The sequence below is a fragment of the Acartia tonsa genome, chromosome 11, assembly GCF_053477335.1.
Source record: "Acartia tonsa isolate MP-2025a chromosome 11, ASM5347733v1, whole genome shotgun sequence".
Taxonomy (NCBI): Eukaryota; Metazoa; Arthropoda; class Copepoda; order Calanoida; family Acartiidae; genus Acartia; species Acartia tonsa.
Window position 1 is genome coordinate 25434547 of NC_137270.1, and position 24009 is coordinate 25458555.

General features: G+C 33.2%; 2 protein-coding genes across 2 annotated transcripts in view; both read right to left on the reverse strand.

Moving 5' to 3' along the window:
- The window catches only part of LOC145331698 (uncharacterized), a 33383-nt gene extending 12941 nt beyond the window's left edge, over positions 1-20442 (reverse strand). Inside the window, exons 1-17 of the mRNA XM_080176506.1 lie at positions 20350-20442; positions 19804-19950; positions 14809-14859; positions 14014-14183; positions 9185-9327; positions 7992-8063; positions 7461-7560; positions 6628-6697; positions 5616-6036; positions 5151-5345; positions 4706-4766; positions 4144-4215; positions 3300-3382; positions 2391-2478; positions 1868-1911; positions 1147-1344; positions 422-502 (exon numbers count right to left, since the gene is read on the reverse strand). Of these exons, the coding sequence (XP_080032632.1) occupies positions 422-502; positions 1147-1344; positions 1868-1911; positions 2391-2478; positions 3300-3382; positions 4144-4215; positions 4706-4766; positions 5151-5345; positions 5616-6036; positions 6628-6697; positions 7461-7560; positions 7992-8063; positions 9185-9297 (1598 nt within the window). The 5' untranslated portion in view covers positions 9298-9327; positions 14014-14183; positions 14809-14859; positions 19804-19950; positions 20350-20442. The remainder of the gene's footprint in view (positions 1-421; positions 503-1146; positions 1345-1867; positions 1912-2390; positions 2479-3299; positions 3383-4143; positions 4216-4705; positions 4767-5150; positions 5346-5615; positions 6037-6627; positions 6698-7460; positions 7561-7991; positions 8064-9184; positions 9328-14013; positions 14184-14808; positions 14860-19803; positions 19951-20349) is intronic.
- A 777-nt stretch (positions 20443-21219) lies between these two features.
- Positions 21220-24009, reverse strand: LOC145331704 (uncharacterized). Its single transcript, XM_080176514.1, has 5 exons — positions 23761-24009; positions 23053-23317; positions 22558-22679; positions 21806-21883; positions 21220-21370 (listed from the first exon to the last, which is right to left on the reverse strand). The coding sequence occupies exons 1-5, from the start codon at positions 23819-23821 to the stop codon at positions 21249-21251; spliced, it is 648 nt and encodes a 215-aa protein (XP_080032640.1). The 5' UTR covers positions 23822-24009; the 3' UTR covers positions 21220-21248.

The window sequence follows — 24009 nt, forward strand, 5'->3', positions numbered from 1 at the left end:
GTAAAAATACGTTCTAGAAATCTCGAATGTATACGCCTTGCAGACAAACGGACAGACGGTCGGACGGACCATAATTATAGAAAAGCTTCAAAGCAAATGTATTAGGTTTGTTTCAATTTCATAGAACATTTATTTCAAGTACAGGATTATATCATTTCAGACCGAAAGATCGCAACGCTTTAAAATCAGCTGTTTGCTACTGTAAATACATATAAGAAAAGGAGGGGACATTTGGCTGTTTATTACACTAGTCTTTGGGGACTTGAACTTCTATTGAATTTTGATTGGTTGGTTCATTAAGTTGAGTGTACAACGGTTTCAAAAACTAATTGTAATAGGTATACAAAAGGTGTTATTATTAGGGATGTACGTAAAGTTATTGGATATTGTCTTATCTCTTTAGATCCCTAAATACGCATACCTGCAGCTGTTTGAACTGCCGGGACGGGAGTTGGGAGCTGATGAGGAGTGATTACTGCGAGTGTCTCCGGTTCGTTTGGTACTTAATTGATTGATTGATTAGCCATAGTCTCTTAGGGTTTGGACCTAAGTAGTCATGGAGTAGGCTGAGACACTTTTGTATAGCCACTAGGGCTATCAAGCTCCACGTTCAAGCACATTATGACTTGACCCGCTATCTCATGAGAGCTACTCATTATTACCTCACCCTCGCCGAGTATGGCAGGTGTCCCAAATTAAGTCACCGTAATGAATGACGCTCTCCGCAGAGGAGCTTGGGATAAGGGTAGTACAGATATTATGTACTTGACTATTAAGTATCCAAACTTACTCAATAATCCCCTTCTTACACAACCAGGGGAAGTTGCGTGAATGCATTAATCAAAATGAGATTTGTTAAAACTGGGGAAGGTAAGAAATATTTTAGCTAAATTAATTGCAGGTACTAAAATAAAAACTAGCCGCTGTGCCCCTTGCATTTCTAGACTCAAAATTTAAAAAATGATGGAAAGGCAGAAAAATAGCCTAAAACCATCCCAAGGCTTAAATCTAAAAAGTAAATAGCCTAAAATTTCCCGAGATCTATGTGAAGCTTCAATAAATTGGAGAACTTTATCAGTTCTTAAGCTACAGACTACTTTATTTATTAGAATATTTTTATTCTTATTTTTATATCTCGTAGCTTACCTATTATAAGAACTGGCGGATTTAAGTGGCGATCTTGCCTCTCTAGCGCCGGAATTGCTTCGCGGAGTCCCGCTGCGCGACGAAGGTCCGTTCCCGCCAAGGGGCGCAATGCCGCTGTTACTTCCCGGCGTACCACTACGCGACACAATGCTGTGTTCCTCCATCAAAATGGCGTTCAGCTCATTTTTTACCACCCATCTAAAATATATGAAAAACATCAAATAATCATAATCATCAAAAAAAGCTTTTTAAATGCGAAGCTTTTCTATATTTAGGGTCGATCCATACGTCCGTCCGTAACGGGTACCTTTATGTTCATTTAGGCATGTTAAAATTGTCCTATCGATTTCAAACTTTGCATGACGATTCCTATAGTAGTTAGGTACGATTTAGAAAGCGTTGCAACTCTATATATTTGTTACCAGATTGTCCGTCCGTATATCCATTTTAAACATGTTGATTTGTTAACTTTTTAACAACAATTTTTAATGTGATATATATTCACCCTATTGATCTTATTTTTGGTGTACTGATTCCTATTACAATATGGTACAATGTTATAAGCGAAGCAACTCTATAAAATGTCAGTATGTTCTTAAACAGAATTCTGTATTTATGAAGAGTTGCAACAAATTTGCGTATATTTGTGTTAAAACTTAAATGTTTATATATTTTGGGCAAATGTGATATACAACCCTTTATTCCCCCAAATTATTGTTACCTTAATCTACTTTCATCCCCATCTAGAAATCTTGCAGATAAATCCTAAAAATAAAACAAGCATGACAACATCCTTAGGATTAAGCAGCGAAGCACAAAGGAACAAAGTTTTCATATAACAGATGTCTATCGTAAATAACAGACAAGAAATTCATATCCCCCCCCCCCCTATGGCGTTACGGGCGGACAAAGTAAATTAAAGAGTAACTTTCTACTAAAAGAATAATTTGCTTAAGAATCACGTGAAAATAGACAGTTTAACTTCAACAAAGCATTTAACAAACAAAATCATAAGAGAAATGGATTTTCAAGGGTCCTGGATGGGTCTATAACTACTTTTTAGGAGGGTACCACCATCCTCCCAAGAAAATCTCCCCTAGAACCCCCCCCCCCAAAAAAAAAATAAATAATAATACTTTTCTTTTGAAAACTTAATTTAAAAGGAGGGCGCGGTTGACTTACCCAGCGCTCTCCCCCTTTTACCTCAAGAGCCCCTAGAGGCCTATCATATATATAATGCAAACCTGAAACAGCTGATTTTCTTTATCCTTCAGAATTCTCATTTGTTCCATTTCCAGCCTTTGAATCTCACGTTCCAAAGTTTTCATTTGCCTAAAAAAAAGTAAAACAATAGATGGGGAAGGGTTTATAAAAGTCGACAACCCAATAACCCTGTGCTGACTTTAAATTGGATCCTTGAAAATCAACCAATAGCGTGCAGAATGTGAATAGAGACAAGTCGCTACAAATAATCAGAAAGCAATTTGCTAGCAGACGAAAAAGGTCCCCAACAGGGGGATCCAGGTAGTAGTCTGGTTATACTTAAATATTTATAGATTTCTTACCAGAAAGAAATAATTTTTATTTTAAAAAAATGACGACAACATGGCAATTAAAAGACAGAATATTATTTGAAAATCAAGGCAGAAATTTGATAAAAAAATTCGTAAAATAGATTAAATACAGGATATTTTAGAACTACGTGCGTAATTTTTAGAGTAGATTTTTTAAACGCTCCGCTTATTACATAAAATTGGACTTTAAAAATTTTGTTAATAGGGCAACTATATCACGTAATAAAGTAAGCTTATGTATTTAAAAAATCAAAATACTTAAAATTTAATATATATTCAATTTGCGTTAAGATTTATAGTTGACACGCATTGTGAATTATACCTTATTGTTAGAGAATTCATCACACATCGCATCATTAAGACGATTTAAGCATTTCTAAATTAGTGATAGTTAGCTAACAATTGTGTACAGACAGACCGATCCGAAATTGTGGAAAAACTTCGATTATAAAAATCTTCAAACATATTTTGATGAAAATCTTCAAAATAATTTTGTAGGAAAAGGAAAATGGAACAGTAATTGTATAATATCTTCAATGCTGTAAGACTACTGTTGAGTCAAGCGCAAGAACTGCTTACCACTCTAAATCTGTATGCTGTGCCACGATATCCTTGGCTTTGGATATAAACTCTGTTGGTGTATCTGTTTCTATTTCCAATTTCTACAATATACACAATATATCTAGATGGCCCATTTGACCCCAAAATCAGACAAACACATTTGTTTATTTTTTGCATTTAAGTAATAGCGCGACGATCAGAAAGAAGTTCACAAATGAAAGCTTTTAGAGGGCAGTGTTATCCTATTATACAAAGTAACAATCATTTTTGTGTCTGTAGTAAAGTATTTCGCTAACCGCTGAACCTATATGGTTCTCCTTTACAATGAAGCCTTTTAAATGTCCCGGGATGGTTTTAGGCTATTTTATTTATATGAATAGGTACATATGGGTATGGTTTTAAGCGATTTTTCTGCCCTTCCATATCACTTCGAATATACAGCCCCTAGCTGCTAGGGGCATAGTCGCTAGTATCAGAAAAACTGACAATATAACAGTTTAGACAATTTAGATGGTTGGGGCACACTTTAAGGAAAGGACGTGGTGATCTAACCAATCAAATCCCAAAGGAAAGAGAAACCCAGGTAGACGAAGAACTCCTGAGTGAAAATCAAAATCTGATCTTTCAGTGATGCTTCAAAACGTGCCCAATCCAAGGAAAATTGGAGAACCATTGTGCGTGCCCTACGTTCTAATGAGAACTAAAAGGCAATGGTGATGAATAGGGCCACGAAATTTTTCGATTTTGACGTCTTTAGTTATGACGCGGTGTTGGACAGAGATTTGAACCTTTCTGGCGAATAACATAATTGTAGGTTTTTAAACAAGGAGGAAAATATCCATCAAGTTTAACTTTATTTCACCTTTAAGCCAACTTTTAATATTAGAGTTCCTTCATCTGTAATTTTCTTTATATCCTCCTCTAGTTCTTGTTTCTAAATTTAAACATTTCTAGTGGCAATGATTTTCTATAATTATGGTCGGTTCATCTGTACGGATTGCTCTTTTTGATAATTTAGGCATGTTAGAGTTGTCCTATTGATGTTAGATTTGTATATCAACTATCAATTCAGAAAGCAGGGAAACTATGTCCGTAAGTCCATTTCAAACATGTTTATTTTTCTTAAAACAATCCTTATAATTCTCCTATTCTCTGTATTTTTGAGAAAAAAAATATTTTTAGAACGATTGGATGGACAGAGTGCTATAAGCGAGGCTTCTATATAATTTAATTTTTAAAATGTAAGTATGTCCATATTTAGGATAATACAATTTATCAATTTTGTTCTATGTAAGCTAAAGTTTCCTCATATTTTCATCTAAAAAAAACTAGGCTAAGGTTATCACTAATTGGTTTTCTATTTGATTTAAAACACATTGACATAGTTATTTATACAGTAGCTTCTCTACGGAAATAATAATTACCTGTTGAATTAGAAGGCGATTTCGTTCTCTTTCTTCCTCCAATTCTCGTTGTACTAGTTTCCTATGAAATTAAAGAAGTTATAAATGAAGATTTCTTATATGTTCTAATAAATCCAATAATATGGCCGGATTGTTATTTCACTGTGTTCTAATTGGTACAATGTACTAAGTAGGTATCTAGATGCACTTTATGTATTCCTTCATCCTTATTTTTATGTGTTATTAAGATAATTTTATCACGGAAAGAAAACGAAGTAGCGTGTTTTCTCGTATTTTCACAGTAGCTTTTGATTATTTTAGGTTAGGTTAGGTAAATGTTAATGATTGCCCCGTAGGGTTAGGAAAATGGCCCCGCAAGGGCTAGAAATAGGAGAACAGCTACTATGAAAATACGATAAAACCCACTAGATACTTCGTTTTCTTTCCATGCACCAAATAATTTTACCTAAAGGCTTCAGATTTAAAGTTGTTTATGAAAATAAGATAATCTCGTTTTAATCCCAACAGAAGCTTATCCACACTTGCTTCTGTTCTTGGGTCTGTCCAAGCCAGAAGTTCCTCCAGTCCTGGTGTGCAGCGGCCACTTGGATTCTCCAGAATGCCAGGAGGTAACGTTTCCTGGTTCTCTTTGTCTGCCTCACTAAAACAATTCATAGTAACATTAGTCATACTAGTGGCTTAACCACATGGCATTAAGGGAAAGTTGGAAGGTCAAGAAAAAAGACTAAAACCATCACAAGACATATAATAAGCTCTCAATAAAATTAAAACCCTACTTTAGGTATATTACATGATTTCAGTTAAAAGTATAAAAAGTTTAAATTTAGGGTAGAAAAAACCTCTAATATTAGCATACAGTAATTATACTTTTCTTTTTTAATTACATAACAAAAACTAATTTTTGAAATACCTGTTATCTTTCTCCTTATCACCAGGCTTTTCTTCCTTAGATTTTATTTCTGGTTTATCCTTCACTTCTTTCTTTGCAACAGTATCATTCTTGTTTATTTGTTTCATTTCTTTTTTAGTGTCATTAGGTTTGGTATCAGCTGATACTTTACCTTTTGTATCAGTTTCTTTCTTTTCCTTGGTGTCACTAACAACTTTTTTATTAATTTCATTAGTTGGTTTGGGCTTCATTTCATTAGCAGGTTTATTTTTGACATCTTTTACTACTTTGTTATCTTTTGCATTGATTTTTGCTTTTGTGTCAGATGTTGTTTTAGCAGGGGTTTCTTTTGCTGCTGGTGATGCGTCATCTTTGGCTTTGGTATTGTCAGCTGTTTTTAGTTTATTTTCTGTAGTAGTGGTAGCTTTTGTAACTTTTGTTTCTATTATTGTTAAGATGTCATGTTTCTTAACATTATAAGAATATATATTAAAAAACGAAAAACTGCTTTGAACTAGAAAAATGTGTATAGCAAAAAATGAAATTTGAAATTACTGTTCTTTTAAGAAGACAGAAACCATTGTGAAGATCTCGTCTTCACTTGGAGGGATGAGACATTAGACAAAAGGTTTTTTTTTATATTCAAGGGGTACAGTAAATCAATATATTCTTCATTGTCTTATCCCTTAAGCCCTAACTATTAGATTTTTCAACAATTCCCCTCTCTCATTCCGCCCCCCCTCCAATACTTAATTAGTTACTAGCGGATACGCCCCTAGAGGCCTTTAATGGCACTTTAAATGTTTAATTTTGATTTTTTTATTTCTCTTGGGAGGGTGGTGGTACCCTCTCCCAAAAGAGTTAAAATCCTTCCCGAAACCTATGAGAAACTACCCTGTTAAGGAGAGCCCGCTCGGTTCAGCGGTTAGCGAGATCCTTCAGACAAACAGACATCCTGTTAACTTTGTTATAAGAATATTATTAACAAAATATCTGAGAGTAAAAAGTACTAGGTCCCAAAAACACAACATCCCTTGTTTATCAGATTTAGCAGAAGTATTGAGTTTAGTTTCTTTTGGTGGAACAGTATTACCAACTTTTATCTTAAAATAAACCCTAATCAAAATCTTTTAATTCGCGCGCAATTTTCATTTTTTCAAGGAGCACTATGAAGATTATTGTATTAGTATTTTCTTGCATCGTATTATAAACAGCTTTACGCGGATATAAAAATGTACAATTATAAGATTAAAACCAGTTTTTTTAGCCCCGAAGGCTATGCCAGACATAGTTTTTTTTTGTATGGATGAGAACCGGTTCTAATCCACCGAATGAATACGAGAAACATTAGATATTATATATTTTCACTTTTCGTAGGATTATTTTATCAATGTTTTTAGTTCGATGATTTTAGGTGTTAAAATTGTTTTGGCAACATTGAAAAAACACATTGAAAATCTTCATGGTAATCACTGAATCTTTTTTATATTTAGACAACTGTCAGTGGATACGCATATGAAATACGTTCTTTATTTGCTACTAGCGGCTTCGCCCCTAGCCTCTAAAAAAAAAGAAAAAAAAAAAAATGGGGGGGGGATTTTTTTGTTTTTTGGGGGGTTGGGGGTGTCCCACCCCCCAAGAAAATAGCTTAAAACCACCACAGGACCAATAGGTATATACCCTGAAGAGTAGAATCCGATCGGTTCAGTAGTTACCGAGATCTTAAGCTTCAGACGGACGGACAGACGGACGGAAAGACATCAAGCTACTTTGTATTATAGATTAAGGATAATTGTGTCATTTTATTATATTTACGTCTGGTACAAACAGACAAACATCCTGTTACTTTTAAATAATGATTGATACCTCTTTTTCAACAATGATATCAGGATCACTCTTCGTGGATTTATCATCAACTTTTTTATCCTTTTCTTTAGAATCTCCTGTTTTGGTCTCGTCTTTATTCCTATAATAAATATATTAGTACTTGGATGTTGCACCAGATTTTTATGTACTCTACTCGCAGCTGGCTAAAATAATGATACCAGCCCATCCACTCACTTTGCCCCATCCCCTCTTTCCAGTGAATACGAACTGACCAATAAATGAGGTCCATATCATTATTAGCAACCTAAATTGATGAGAAATTTTCCCCAGCCAATAAATCCTAAATACATAATCCATTGCCCCTATACAAGAATAAAAACATTCTAAAACGCCGGAATAAAAATCAAGAAAGTGACTTTTTGACGATTAAAAATATTTATCGTTATTTGCTATATCTTTTATCCATTTATTTGCATCGAACGCTTTGAAAAGCAATAATTGACAAAGACCACCGTATTAGAAGTCTTAAGGGCTCTACAAAAAATATTAAGAATAAAACTGTAAGCTTACTTTTGGTTTATGGTGTTGTTTTCTAATTCATGTACTTCTGGTGTAGGAGTTTGTGTCTTCTTAATTGGCATCCTAGCAAAAAAGTTTGTAAAGTGTGTTATTTTTTATAAGAACTTTTTTGAAAGCAATTTTACCCCACTTATAGTTATCAGAATTTAATGATTAATGGCTTATTTTCTCCGTTTTTTAAGGCAATTTATAGAACATTAAAAAAATACTACAGTTTTTATTAAAAAAGTACAGTAAAATATAAAATTCAAAACTTAGGTGTCAACATCTAAAAATGGTTTTAGCGCATTTTTCTTATGTTCAAATCTTCTACCCTTTGCAAGAAAAAAATTGGATTTTCAGTAGCCGACTTTGGGGGGCCAGTACTTCCTCCCTGATTGAGATATGACCTGCAAACTTTGATACATTCAATTACATGTCCCCAATAGTATCTGTATCAATTTTTAGCTCTAGATCTCAACTTTTAAGCGTTTTGCAGCCATTCTTGCAAAAGGTAGAAGATTTGAACATAAGAAAAATGCGCTAAAACCATTTTTAGATGTTGACACCTAAGTTTTGAATTTTACATTTTACTGTACTTTTTTAATAAAAACTGTAATATTTTTTTAATGTTTTATAAATTGCCTTAAAAAACGGAGAAAATAAGCCATTAATCATTAAATTCTGATAACTATAAGTGGGGTAAAGTTGCTTTCAAAAAAGTTCTCATAAAAAAAAACACACTGTATTTATCATTTCTTTGTTTTATATAAAGTAGTAGGTTTTTTGTCTGTAGCGCAGAATATCGCTAACCGCTGAACAAAAGTTTTCTCTTTTACAGTAATGTTTCTTACCTATATGTTCAGGGAAGGTTTTTGACTATTTTTGGGAGAGTATCTCCAACCTACCAAAAAAACCACCTTTCTCCAAAATTAATTTTTTCTTTAAAAACTTAAATTGAAAAGAGGGGGTTGACCCCCTCCTCCACCTTAAACTTGAAACCTTGAGGCTTCCAGGGACGTAGCCGCTAAAGTAAACTTCCCGAAATTTGTCTGAAATTTTGTTAGTTGAAGAATAGTGGTATGCAGTGTTTTCCAGGAGGAGGAACGGGGGGGGGGGGAGGAGGAGTTTTCATTTATCGGTTGACAAAAGGGCTTCAGACTCTCACATTGAATTAAATTCTCACTTCCTCTATTTATAAATACCTTCGTTTAAATGGTTGTTTAGGTGGCATAGGCATCTCCTGATCTTCATACTCCTGTTGGGCCTCACTGATTGCCTTGGAGACAATGGCTGCACTTCTGGCAGGACGACACATTCGCACTATTTCTTCCTCAGATTCAGAGCTCTTAACAAATTTAATATTTATGTGAAATATAAAAAAAATAGCTAAAAACATGTCTTAAAGCAGCCCAACCGCCATGGATGTTTTATACTAAATTATGCTCCATATTGATTGTAATGCTGACAAGAAGTTTCAATCTTTTATAGGAACCGAGAAAATCACGTTTCCCAAAAAAACTTTTCAGACAGACTGACAATTCAAATGATAGAATAGCTTTGCAAATAAAAACGTACAAAGAGGTATAAGTAAATAAATATAGAATACGTGGATACTAGGAGCAATTCTCACATATCCTGATAAAATGGTTCTCCCAGCTGGCTAATATACAGAGTGACCACTCAAAATTTACAAATATATAGTACATTTATAGTACATAAAAATTTTCATATAGTACCATATAGTACACAAAATTTTAACTAATATAGTACCATATAGTACCAAAATTTTAACTAATTATGTAGTAAAACCATATAGTACCAAACATTAAAAAATATTACCTATATATCTTATTAAATAAAGTAGTAAGGGTTTTATGTCTGAAGCTTAAGATCTCATTATCTTTTGAACAATTGGGTTAGCAATTTTAGGTAAGCTTCACTGAGGTCGTATGTAGGTTTTGGGCTATTTAATTTTCAGAATTCAGGAATATACATACTGGTCATATAGTGGTTTTAAGCAATTTTTGTGGGGTCGGTAAATCCTAACCCCCTCAAAAAAAAGAAAATGATATCCCCACTAATTTTTTTCTTGTAAGTAAAAAGTAATTGCTGAACCAATTTGTACTGTTCTGTTATTAAGCACATTGTGGGGCGAAGTCGCAGAGAAAAAAAACAAATAAAGGGGATAGGAAATCCCCCTTAACAACCAGCCCCCCCCAAAAAAAAAAAAAAAATTTCACCCAAAAAATGGGATATTCCTAGTAATTTTAAACAAAAATAGTTTTCCTTAAAACTGAGGACTTTTTTAAATGAAATAATAAGGTTTTTGTGAAATGATGAGGGAGCATTAAACAATTTTTTTAATTGGTGGAAGAACCGAACACTAGACTTTTTTTCAAATAAGTCCTAAAAATGGACATTTATTGCGTAATTAAAGGGACTGTGAACGAGAAAATTTCTCATCAGATTATCAAATTATGTCCAGGAATGGAGAAAAATTTCCGGACTATATAAATGTGCGGTTACTTGTCTTTTTTTCCTTCTATAGCTAACATAGTTCTCTATTTTTCACAACAGTTAAGCTGACTTTTAACACAATCCTTGCTTTAATCCAATGTATAGTTACTTAGAAATTGATAAAATAAGCAATATTTATTATTGAATACCAAATACAATAACAAAGCTAGAAACAGGTTTTTTTATTAGTATCCAAGTAACTTTAGATGGCCCACCTTTAATTAAAAATTTGTAAATAATAAAGGTGCAATATTTATTTATAAACAGTCTGATAAAAGTGTAAACTAATTCTCCAAAGTGGGTTATTTATTGTCCAACACAATAAAAAAGGATATTATTATTTTAAATAACCTCTGAGATTCAACCCTTTGTAGACAGTAAATGTTAATAGGACGTTTTTGGTTGATCAGTGTAGTGAAATGTGCTTAGAAAATGTTAAGATTTGATAATCAGATGAGAAATTTTTATGTCCACACTCCCTTTAAAGATGTCGCACATAAAGGTATTAATTAAAATTTACAGTGAGGATCTAAACCTATACATTTCACCGACTCAGAATTACCATTTTTTTTATAATTCAATGGGCGTGCTGTTCCAACCAGTTCCTTTCATGATATAATGACTATTGATACTCAAAAAAAGTGTTCTGGTTGCTTTTGTTCAGCAATATGTCAGTTTTGATTTTCATAAAAAAGGGAAGGGTTCCCTCTGGAGGAGAAAATTTTTTCTTCTTTCAAAGTATGGCTTTATTTACCTTTCTGAAGAGTAGATTAAGAATCAAAAAATGGTTTATAAAAATATTGACCCTTGAAAAGTTATCCTTAAATAACTCAAAATCTGCTGATTTTGCTAAAACATCCAAAATTGTCAGTCTTTTGAGGATAGCCCTTTCTATGATCAAAATCTTTAAAAATCGTTTTTTTAAATTCTTTAATATACTCTTCGGATCTAAGGCTGCTAGCTGCCAAACGGCTCAACGTACAGATCATGCCCGCACACTGTTTTAAGCGGCATAAGAAGGTCTACAAATAATCTGGAATAGCCATAAATCAATTATGCATAATTATCTCGCAGTGCTGGAAATGCGCGAAAAAGTCCTATTTTACGCGTTTTTTCTTCAGTGAAACTTTCCCTGTGCATAATTGGATCTTGGCTATTCCAGATTATTTGTAGGCCTTCGTAGGCCGCTTAAAATGGTGTGCGGATATGACCTGAACATTCAGCCGTTTGGCAGCTAGCAGCTTTTATAATTTATAGATTTTTGGAAATATTGCTTACCAGCAATATTTTACCGTGAACTGTAGTAGATCCTACTCTTCAAAGCAAATTCAGGAAGGTGTATAAAGCCATAACAAAAATTCTTTTTTTTTATGAAAATCAAATTGACATATTGCTGAAAAAAAGCTACCAGAACACTTGTTTTGGTGTCAATTGTCATTATATCATAAAAAAAATGGGTTAAAATAGTGTGCCAATTTTTTTTGCATTTTAAGCCGGTCTACTATGCATACACATCCAAGGTCCTACCCTAACCCAGCAGGGCATTCTTTACTTAACCTAACTTGGTCATCTAGCAATATAAAGGAAAAGCACTAATTAAAAATTTAGCCTTTGTATTTAGCCGCTTCAGCAATCATAAAAATATGAGGAACAAAAAGAGTTTTATATCTTTTAAGAAATAATAAAAATGATTGAAACAAAAAAATATATGATCAAGGTGATTTTAAGAGTCATTGCATATTTCAAAGCTTATAATTTTACTTTACATACCCAAATCACTACTCTCTATATTAGTATGTATTAGAGCTGAGAGTACATTGTAATATTACAAACAATATTATAATACTTTGGTTGGTATTAAGTTTTAAAATGATATAAACAAGGATGACAACATCCATAAGTAGCGAAGCACAAAAAATCGTTGATGGGAATACGTACAGGTAGATTTAAAAGGTTTTTACTAAAATCAAGAATAGATTTATTGGATAAAATAAACATGAAACCTTGTTTTATTTTGCATGATGACGATGGTCAAAGTAAATTATAATAAAGATGCTCATAACAATAGTAAAAATTATTATGATACTGATATCCCATAAAAGTTTGAAAATTGCTTCAAAATAAACAAAGATATGGGGAAATAAGTAAAACATATAAAAATAGCCAAAAACCTGATAAACCGCAGTCTGGCCGTCATGGTAGTTTTAATAAAACGACAAAAAATTTAATTTTTAAATCCTTAACTTAAAAATTTGGAAAATCGGACCATATACACTGAAGATATGGAAAAAAGTGTTAAATATATAAAAATAGCCTAAAACCTGCCAAGAAGGCAGTCTGGCCGTCATGGTTATTTTGTTTAAAAGACGGGAAATTTAATTTTGATATCTATAACTGAAAAATTTTGAAAATCGGACTATAAACACTGAAGATATGGAGAAAAATGTTAAATATATAAAAAACAGCCTAAAACCTGCTAAAAAGGCAGTCTGGCCGTCATGATTGTTTTCTTTAAAAGACGGGAAATTTAATTATGTTATCTATAACTGAAAAAAAATTGAAAATCGGACCATAAACACTGAAGATATGGAGAAAAATGTGAAAAAAATAAAAATAGCCTAAAACCTGCTAAAAAGGCAGTCTGGCCTTTATGGTTGTTCCTTTAAACGACGGGAAATTTAATTTTGATATCTGTAACTGAAAAAATTTTGAAAATCGGACCATAAACACTGAAGATATGGAGAAAAATGTGAAAAATATAAAAATAGCCTAAAACCTGCTAAAAATCGGTCAGAACGCCAATGATGTTTTATAGTCAATTGTGCTCCTTCATGATGGGAATGTTGTCAAAAAATTTCAGCATTCTATCTTTTATAGGAGCTGAGTAAATCCCATTTCCCCCATAGCGTTACGGACTGACTGACTGACGGACGGACTGACTGACGGACGGACAAAGTGAATTATAGAGTAGCTTCGCTACTAAAAAATTTCATATAGTACCGAACTTTTAACTCATATAGTACATATAGTACCTAGTTTGTCATATAGTACCATATAGTACAAAATTTTGACTATATAGTACATAAAGTACATATAGTACACAGTGGTCACCCTGAATATAGGAATACCCCGCATCCCCTTCCGCCCTTATGACCTTAGCCCAACCCCTCCCCTGATTATGGAGGAACGTATTTACCAATAACAGAGCTAGGACTATATTAGCAACCTAAAATAATGATAAAAATTCCTCTGTCATTATATCCTGTATTCTATATCCGGGCGGTTTCCCTTTAAGTGCTTTGTTAAGCACGTAAACCCATCCCTTATTTTGAAATACAAAAAGTTAGAGCAATTTTGTTACTTGATGTCAGGTTAGGTTAGGTTATATTGGGTAGTTTGTAGTCCTGCATGCTAACTCAACAACAAAGCAAAGATAAATTTTTGCTAAGGAACAATTAAAAAGAGATTTTAAGTAGCAATCACTTATTAAAAAAACCATTCTATTTCTTCTTACCTCGCTCTCTTCCTCCTTATCCGAACTTGGCACCCGCTTGGCACGTTTCACAGGCTTAGAACTTGCTGCATTCTTGTTTTTAGAACTTGCCGCACTTTTAGAACTTGCAGCGCTCTTGACGCTAGCAGCACTTTTGGTACTTGCTGCGCTACTAACACTTGCAGAGTCGCCTTGATAACCATAATAACTAGAGACACTTATATATAAAGTTTCATTTGCCCTGGCAATAGTGCGGAAAAAATATGACAAAATTTTGTTACAAATATTAGTCCTATTCAATATTCATGGCGTAGCTCCTCTATATGTTAGTCAGAAAGTGATGCTAAGCCTAGGTAGGCTCTGAAGTATTTTAAACGAAGTTCCTTTTTCTCATTATTAGAAGATTTTATAAATAATTTTTTTACTTTATTTCAGTTAATTGTTCTTTTTTGAGCAATCATTTTTTTACAATCCTACTTGTTTTGACAGTATTATCCTTGTTTCTTAACAATCTAGTTAGGTTATTTAACTATGTTTTTCAAATTGGATAATTTTTTTATCAGTGGCAAAGTTAGATACTCTACGTTTAAATGGATATGTAATTTTCTCTGTCATTATAAAAGATTTTAAGTACCTATATAATTTACTTGGTCCGTTGTTTTGTCATTTGTGCTCAAAAAATGTATATATGTGTCAAAACCTTATATCTACAACACTCTATAAGAAATAATGTACGTCTGTCATACCGTTTCAGAGCTTCGCTTTTATGGATGTTGTAATCCTTGTTTAGTTGTTATTCTCTAAAGTTTATTATGCCTGGATCAGTCTCGTCCACAATCCGCAGCGGTTTCCCTCGTTTTCCAAGCTCTGCACAACAATACATTTGGTTAATAAGGTTTTTTTTTATGGCGGGAGCAAGGGGGGGGGGGGAAGTTCTGCCACTTTCGCGTAAACAGTGTGCAGTGGACTAGGTATTGATTTTAGATTATAGGTTATTTAGGATAAAAGTTTACTTTTGGGTATTAGTTCACGTATATTTAATCATTTTTTGAATAGGTCTCCAGGTTCAGGTGCTGCAGGCTGGAAGGTCGTTTCTGGACAGGTAAAAAAATTAAAAAAATTTTGTTTGAAGAGTTAGAGAGCAACTTATAAAACAAAATATGCTTCTTTTTGAATGTTATTAACATATCTGCAGAAAAAATTAAATTCGGCCTCCAGGTTCAGGTGCTGCAGGCCTCCAGGTACACTCTGGACAGGTAAAAATTAAAATTTCTTATTTGAAGAGTTTGATGTACACTTATTTAACCAAATATGCATCTTTTTGGATGTTATTACCATATTTGAAGAAAAAATGACAATCGGCCTCCAGGTTCAGGTGCTGCAGGCCTCCAGGTACACTCTGGACAGGTAAAAATTAAAAACATTTATTTGAAGAGTTAGAGGTACACTTATTTAACCAAATATGCATCTTTTTGGGTGTTATTACCATATTTGAAGAAAAAATGACAATCGGCCTCCAGGTTCAGGTGCTGCAGGCCTCCAGGTACACTCTGGACAGGTAGAAATTAAAATTTCGTATTTGAAGAGTTAGAGGTACACTCATAAAACAAAATATGCATCTTTTTGGATGTTATTACCATATTTGAAGGTAAATTGACAATCGGCCTCCAGGTTTAGGTGCTGCAGGCCTCCAGGTACACTCTGGACAGGTAAAAATTTAAATTTCTTATTTAAAGAGTTAGAGATACACTTATTAAACCAAATATGCAATTTATTGGATGTTATTACCATATTTGAAGGTAAATTGACAATCGGCCTCCAGGTTCAGGTGCTGCAGGCCTCCAGGTACACTCTGGACAGGCAGTTATAATATTTTTTGATACTTTTTGATTTGGACACCTTACCTGGATCCTGGTGACCACTGGTGACTGCTTGTGGCCGCTGGCAAGGTAAATTCCATTAAAGGTAATATTTGATATTAGAGGAAAGGTTTCTAAATAGAAAATTATTAAAATATAGTAATATGACAAAATTTATTAAGTAAGTCTTCTATTTTTGTTCCAGGCAGGCTCTAGGTAGCCTCCAGGAGCCTGCTGGACAGGTTTAAAAAATCAATTTTATAATTTGTTTTATTTAGATGAAAGGTTTGAGTTGTGCTCCAGATAGGGTCAAGGTGGCCTCCAGGAGCCAGCTAGATAGATCTGTATTTATTACTTTTTGTTTATGTATGGTTTTCCACACATATGCAAAATATAATTCTGTCTAAGTACTAACTTTATCAATTTCTTATCAATATATTTGCATTTACAGGCAATCTGGGTATTCATGGTTAATTTTTTCTTTAAGTTGAGGGTAATACTATTTCTTTAACATACAAATTAAATGAATTTTCCTCAAGACTCCACGATTCTGATATAAATAATACAGGACATAATATATCTGTCCATAAGATTGGCAATAGATTTTATGTAAATGATGATAGTCGTCCAATCTATGAGGTAGATGTTGATTATATTGAAAAACATGTAGTTTTACTTGTTGTTGAAAAAAATGAAGTACTTTTTGAAATAGATGATTTGTTAGAGATAGTGAATCAGGATTGAATTGCTCTTCCCTATATACTAACTTTACATTCTCTTGGTAATGAATAAGTATGATTTGACAATTTTTATTCATATATTCTAAATATAAAGTATTAAGATAAATAAATCTAGTCTGTTGATTAAGCAGTATTTTGTTATATAATGTATTTGTATGATTTGACAAGTTTTTTTATATTCTAAATACAAAGTATTAAGATACAAAAATCTAGTCTTCTAGTTAAGCAGTATTTTATTAAATAATGTATTTCTTTTTGATAATGTAAGTTGTACATATTTTAAAAAAGATAATTTGATCTGTAAAATATTTTTTTCAGAGTTCTAAAATGAAGAAAAATTTATTGTTCACTGGAAATAAGTAAATGACGAAAGTTATGTGAATATCATTTAAGATAACATTGCAAATTTTATGCTCTAATTTTTTATATAAAGTTTCTTTTCTATTTCTACATAGTATACCTTTCTTTTAAATAAAAGATTACACATTTGATTTACCTGTCCAGCAGGCTCTTGGAGGCCGCCTACAGCCTGTCTGGAGCCTTAAATGCTATATTATACTAAATTATTATAATTTAGCCATTTTCTTTTTAGAAACCATTCCTATAAATTCAAAAATAACCATTTAGGATTTTTTAACTGGCTACCAACAACCAGCAGTCAACAGGATCCAGGTAAGGTTTCCAAATTAAAAAGTATTAAAAAATATTTTATCTGCCTGTCCAGAGTTGACCTGGAGGCCTCCAGTACCTGAACCTGGAGGCTGATTGTCAATTTATCTTCAAATATGATAATAACATCCAAAAACACGCATATTTGGATTAATAAGTGTACCTTTAACTCTTCAAATAAGAAATTTTAATTTTTACCTGTCCAGAGTGTACCTGGAGGCATGCAGCACCTGAAACTAGAGTCCAATTTGAATTTTTTCTGTAAATATGATAATAACATCCAAAAAGATGCATAGGGTGAGGCGGGGCATTACCGGTAATTTTTTTGTTTTTTTGAAAAAAAAATGGGGTAAATATTAATATTTTTAAATGGGACCAAGAACATTAGAAAGCTTACGGAAAGGACTATCAGGTCCTAATAGGACGTTATCCTAGGACTTTTAGAAGTTTGTCATAATTGGACTCAAAGAAATTACCGATAAATACCCCACGGTGGGGCATTGTGGGTAACGTCTTTTCAACCTAAAAAAAATCGATGAAAAACGGCCAAACGGCCAGTCAAACATAAATAATCATAATTAGTATAGGTTATAGGGATTATCCACAAAAATTTTCATAAAGATCGGACTATTCCTTCTATGTCAAAAATCATTTTATTTAAAAGACGAGAAATTTCGATTTTTTTTTCACAAAAATTTTCTTAAAAAATAAAATTTATTTTTTTTGTATAAAAAAACCAGTTCTATTCACTTTTTGGCCTAATTCTTAAAAAGCCCATATTGAATTTTAGATTTTACCAAAGAAAACCTGAAAATTGATCTTAAAAATCGAATTTGAATTTGTTTTTCGACGTTACCGAAAAATACCCCGCGCGAACTTTGGTCATTTTTGAAAAAAATATTAACTACATTTAAGCTCTCAACGGATTTTGAAAGAGCGGGCAATTCTTAGTTCAAAAGGTATTTTCGGATCAGTTCTAGGTCTTACCAATTTTTGTGTAGGTCGATCTTTAAACACCTAGGTGAAAAAAATTTTGAAGAAAAAAAATTTTCGTCCGACTTTGAGACCCAAAAAGTACCCTTAAAATTCATCTCACAAAAATTTATACTTTTTTGTAGGCAATTTAATAAGGAACAAATTTGCTTTTATGTTTTTTTTCTGTCAGTCGATTAGAACATGGAGAAAAATGTCATTTTCTGAAGGTGGGTAAAAAATTACCGGTAATGCCCCTTACCGGTTAATGCCCCGCTTGACCCTATTTGGTTTTATAAGTGTACCTGTAACCCTTTAAATATTTTTTTTAATTTTTACCTGTCTAAAATGGATCTGGAGGCCTGCAGCACCTGTACCTGGAGGCCGAATATCAATTTACCTTCAAATATGATAATAACATCCAAAAATACGCATATTTGGTTTAATAAGTTTACCTCTAACACTTTAAATATTTTTTTTAAAATTTTTACCTACCTGTCCAGAATGTACCTGGAGGCCTGCAGCACCTGAACCTGGAGGCCGATTGTCAATTTACCTTCAAATATGGTAATAACATCCAAAAAGATGCATATTTTGTTTTATAAGTGTACCTCTAACTCTTCAAATAAGAAATTTTGATTTTTACCTGTCCAGAGTGTACCTGGAGGCCTGCAGCACCTGAACCTGGAGGCCGATTGTCATTTTTTCTTCAAATATGGTAATAACATCCAAAAAGATGCATATTTGGTTAAATAAGTGTACATCAAACTCTTCAAATAAGAAATTTTAATTTTTACCTGTCCAGAGTGTACCTGGAGGCCTGCAGCACCTGAACCTGGAGGCCGATTTTAAATTTTTCTGCAAATATGATGATAACATCCATAAAGATGCATATTTGGTTAAATAAGTGTACCTCTAACTCTTCAAATAAGAAAACTTAATTTTTACCTGTCCAGAGTGTACCTGGAGGCCTGCAGCACCTGAACCTGGAGGCCGATTGTCATTTTTTCTTCTAATATGGTAATAACATTCAAAAAGATGCATATTTGGTTTAATAAGTGTACCTCTAACTCTTCAAATAATTTTTTTAAATTTTTACCTGTCCAGAGTGTACCTGGAGGCCTGCAGCACCTGAACCTGGAGGCCGAATTTAATTTTTTCTGCAGATATGTTAATAACATTCAAAAAGAAGCATATTTTGTTTTATAAGTTGCTCTCTAACTCTTCAAACAAATTTTTTTTAATTTTTTTACCTGTCCAGAAACGACCTTCCAGCCTGCAGCACCTGAACCTGGAGACCTATTCAAAAAATGATTAAATATACGTGAACTAATACCCAAAAGTAAACTTTTATCCTAAATAACCTATAATCTAAAATCAATACCTAGTCCACTGCACACTGTTTACGCGAAAGTGGCAGAACTTCCCCCCCGCCTTACCTACCTCACTAGTCAATAACATTTGTACATTTAAAGTTTGAGCTAAAATAATTTTGATAATTTAAACCCCTTCACATATGCTAAAAGTACCTACAAATGAAAATAAAATCTTTAAAAACATAAAATATATTCCTGAATTTTCATCTGAACTGCGGCGGGTTTTGCCCCTTTTGCCGACAATTCCTGGTGGCACTTTGCATTTTTTTGGCGCCTTTTTGGTGTCTAGCTTTTTCTCTACAGCATTAACAAAGTGGCCCTTTTTGTCCTTCTTTACCTTGCCTAAATGTTTTGATTATGGAAACAAGTTTATTTTGGCGACGATTTTTTTTATTCATTCTACTTATTACTTATTATAAAAATAAACAAGGAATATGACTTCCAAGAGTAGCATAGAATTTCAGACATCAATACGCTAAATCAGGGATCTTAAGGGATAAGACAATGGATGATAAATTGATGTAAATCCAACTGTAAAACAAGTTAACCCCAGCTGCTGTAGAAATGTCACTGCGCTTTTAATCCTTCGAATAAGATAAGTTTTTAAAACTCTGTAGGTACCTGTATTATAATCTACAGTCCAATGTCGACCCCCTAAGTGCCTTCCAATAAATGCTAACGCGACAAACCAATACTTACCCAACACTTGTAAGGTGGCTTTGCTACTAAAAATAAAATAACCTTTCGCTACAAGAACTTCGACAGATTTAATATTGGCTGTTGGTTTATTGGAAGATTTCTTGTTATTTGCAGAAGAATTGTTTGACACAACTAAGTATTAGAAAATCTACGATTCTAAAACGTAAAGTTGATTCATTCCCATTCATTCTAAGTTCTATATTTTAGTTGTTTATAACTTTATGTATAATGATAGGTAATTTATGAAGGTAACATAATTCATGGGGGTTGGGGAGGGGTGTCATGATCTATGACACGATCTCGTAAATCAATTTCTGATTAGAAGATTTAAGATCTTCTGACAGGATAAAATGAAAACAAAGTTGCCTTTAAAAGGTCAGGAAATTCAGTTGTAATTGAAACGAAACATGCAAATCTTATTTAATTTGTAAGTGTCAAATTTTGTGTGTCAAACAAAGCATTTGGCGTAAATCAATGGATACAAAGGGATAGTTGCACGAAATGCATTTATGAGTTGAGTTAATAATATGTCTATTTTGTGTAGGTAAATTTTCACGATTTCAGAACAATGATTGCAAGCTTAAGTTACAAGAATAAAGTCCAACATACAGTTTTTGAAAAAATAACCCAGACGTGTAAGTGTATGATTTTTAAGTTTTAATATTCTTAAACTACGTAGTAAAAAATTGAAATCTTTTCATACATATATGCCCTTTAACAAGAAAAAATATGTGGTTAACTAAATTTAAGTTTAAATTCAATTCATGCAACTAACCCTTTTAATAAATAAGGATAAATTGCGATTTTTTAAGGGTCAAAAATATCATATGATTTTGACATCTTGGTCTTAAAAGAACGTACCAAAGATCGAGATTTAAACTTTTTAAAATATACTGAAGAATATCTACTACTTGTGATTCAATTGCCATTTCTTTCGATAATTATTTCATTCGTAGATTTTTTCCTTCGGACTTTTTCTTTCCAGTTTCTTCTACTTCAGAATTGCCACGCGGCGAAGCTTTTCCACGTTTGCCTAATCCACTGTCTTCATTTTTGGTGTTGTCTGCAGTTTTTTGTTGTTAAATATCAATATTTTTTATAAATAAATTTTTTTTACTAAAAAATTAAACTAAAGTAGTTAAACAATAAAATAATAATACGTCATTGTAAAGATTTTTCAAATTTCATGATCTAAACCTTATTAAAAGTGGATAAGCTTCTAAAATGTTAGGTAAATGTTATGAGAATAAAAGGTTTAGGTAGGTATATACTTTTTAAGTCCAAATATGACAGGTGTCAATTTTATTAAAGTAAATAAAATGATACCTATAAACACAACACGCAAAAATTAAGTTTATCCTTAAAGCAGTGGGTCAAACTTCCCCCCCACCTTTTTTTAAAAGTGCCCCTAGAGGCCTCTGTGGGCGCAGCTGCTAGGGAACAACTGCTTATATGAGCTTTACAGATAGATAAATAACTTAGCAGATATTTTACATTCCTGGCGTTCGTTTGGGAGATTTTCCATAAGAATCAGTACTCCGCGATGAGTGATTTCTCTTTCTTGTTTCCGAGGAACCTACAAACATTTAAAAAGATAATTCGAAATCCTGCAAAACTCGGTATATTATACAATCATTAACATCATATAAAACTAAAATTCATAAATAGGCACTAACTTTTGACTTTTTAGTGCATATGATGCTATTAATTGGATAAAAATAACAACAAATAGCTAGTGAAAAGTTTGGTCTAGTCAATTTAAGCGTCCTAATTGCTTATATGAAGCTCTAAATGAACATAACTAAATATGCACATAATTACAAACTTTATGTTAAAACAATACATTAATACTAGGCTTGTATTTCACACTCGTTTTATAAAGAAAAGCTCCCAATAAAGAAATACTCAGAAAGTTTATATTTAATTTATATACATGAGAAAATCATAGCCAACAGGTATTAATATTATTCTTATTAGACCAATATAACAGAACACTGAAATGAACAGTGTAAACAGCTAAAAATGGATATACGTAGATATTATGACAGGGGAAAAATTGTCGCCAATTTAGGTTGCTAACATGGACATAATTTATTGGTCAATTCGTACAAAGTTGGAGGGATGGGAATGGGGTAAAGGAGTTATGGGGGTTATTATTATTTCAGCCAGTCAAAATCATGTGCAAGATCCAGTAATAATAAATCCATTATTGAATCTCATCCCCAAACATGACAACTTTTCAAATCAAACCTTTTCTAGATTCTTCATAGCTCCTTTTTCTGTTATTATCCGTGCTATCTTCAGAATTTTTTCTTTTGTTGTTGTCTTTAGTTTCGTCTGTACTGCTTCGTGATGTGGAAATACTCTTCTTTCTGTTTCAAAGAGTTTCATAGGTTTTTACAATCCTTACATAAAAGTAACAGGATCTGTGTGTGTGTCTGTCTGTACCGAAGGATATCTCCATTCGCTAAACCGATTCTCTACGGTTCTCTTTTCATAGATCCTGGAAAGGTTTTTAGCTTATTTTTAGAGGAGGGGGTACCACCACCCCCCCATAAAAAAATTTCCCCAGCCTAATTTATTTTCTTTTTTACCTAACAAAAATATCAACGGGGGGGGGGGGGGGTCATATCCATTCCACGCCACCTCAAGTGCCTCTAGGGGCGTTGCCGCTAGTCATGATTTGAAGTGGCAAAGCAACATCCAGATACGAGCAAGGATCTTTAATTAAAACTTATGAACTCCCTGTGGCTATCTGAAGCAGAAACTGAGCCCTTCTTCTTGTTGTTACTCTCTGACGACGAATCATCCCGAAAATTTCCTCTCTTTTTAGCATTCCTCTCTGCACTCTCATCACGGCCAAAATTCGCCCTCTTCTTATTATTGCTCTCTGTCGATATTTCTTCTCTGCAAAAATTGGAGGATTTTCCCTTCTTTTTGTTGGTCTCTGCTGGATCAGAATCGTCCCTAGTTTGTTGTTGTGTAGTCTTTTTACGACTTTCTCCATGACCTTAAAAATACAAGAATAAAATTATATACATAATTTTGAAAGTGATGGTTGCATGAGGTTCATTTCAAAAAAAATGATTTCAAGCATAAGTTACAAGTATACCATCAAACATATATAATTTTGCATTACATTAAATAACAAACAATTAGACATGATTTTCACGTCTTGATATTTTTAAAACTAAGTGGTAAAAACTTGAAATTCTTTCAAATATATATTAAACAGGAAAAAAAATGCAGTTCACTAATTTTAAGTTTAAATGCAACTTGCACTTTTGATTAAGGTAGACTATTGTTACCAACAGAATGAAATTTTAGAATTCCTTTGCCAGTAAGATTTAACTCCTTTCCATGAATAAAGGTGCAGTCGTGCAATAAAAGGGTTGGTTACTTTGCATGTGTTTCTTGAGCGTTGCAAGATTCAAAAATTATTCCATACAATACCTGAAGAGGGTCGATTTCCCCTTTTCCCCGAGATATCAGCGCCCCTGTGTCCCACCTCCATAACGGCCTCCTCCAACCCCACCCTAGAGTTCCCCAAGTTGAATTATAGAGAAGGTGGCAACTTGAAGAGTGATGTACTTGATTAGCGTCGGCGTCCGTAGCTCCCTTGCTAATACGTGCCTTGCCTTCTTCACATTCTAATCCCTGAAATTGAATAATGTGGGAGAATGATAGTGAGTGAGTCGCTAA

Coding starts and splice junctions, on each gene's coding strand:
- LOC145331704 (XM_080176514.1), bottom strand. CDS start 23,821: ATGGAGGTGGGACACAGGGGCGCTGATATCTCGGGGAAAAGGGGAAAT. Junction 22,680..23,052: donor TCTGCTTCAGATAGCCACAG/GGAGTTCATAAG, acceptor TCTTTGAAACAG/AAAGAAGAGTATTTCCACAT. Junction 21,371..21,805: donor ATCTCCCAAACGAACGCCAG/GAATGTAAAATA, acceptor AAAAAACTGCAG/ACAACACCAAAAATGAAGAC.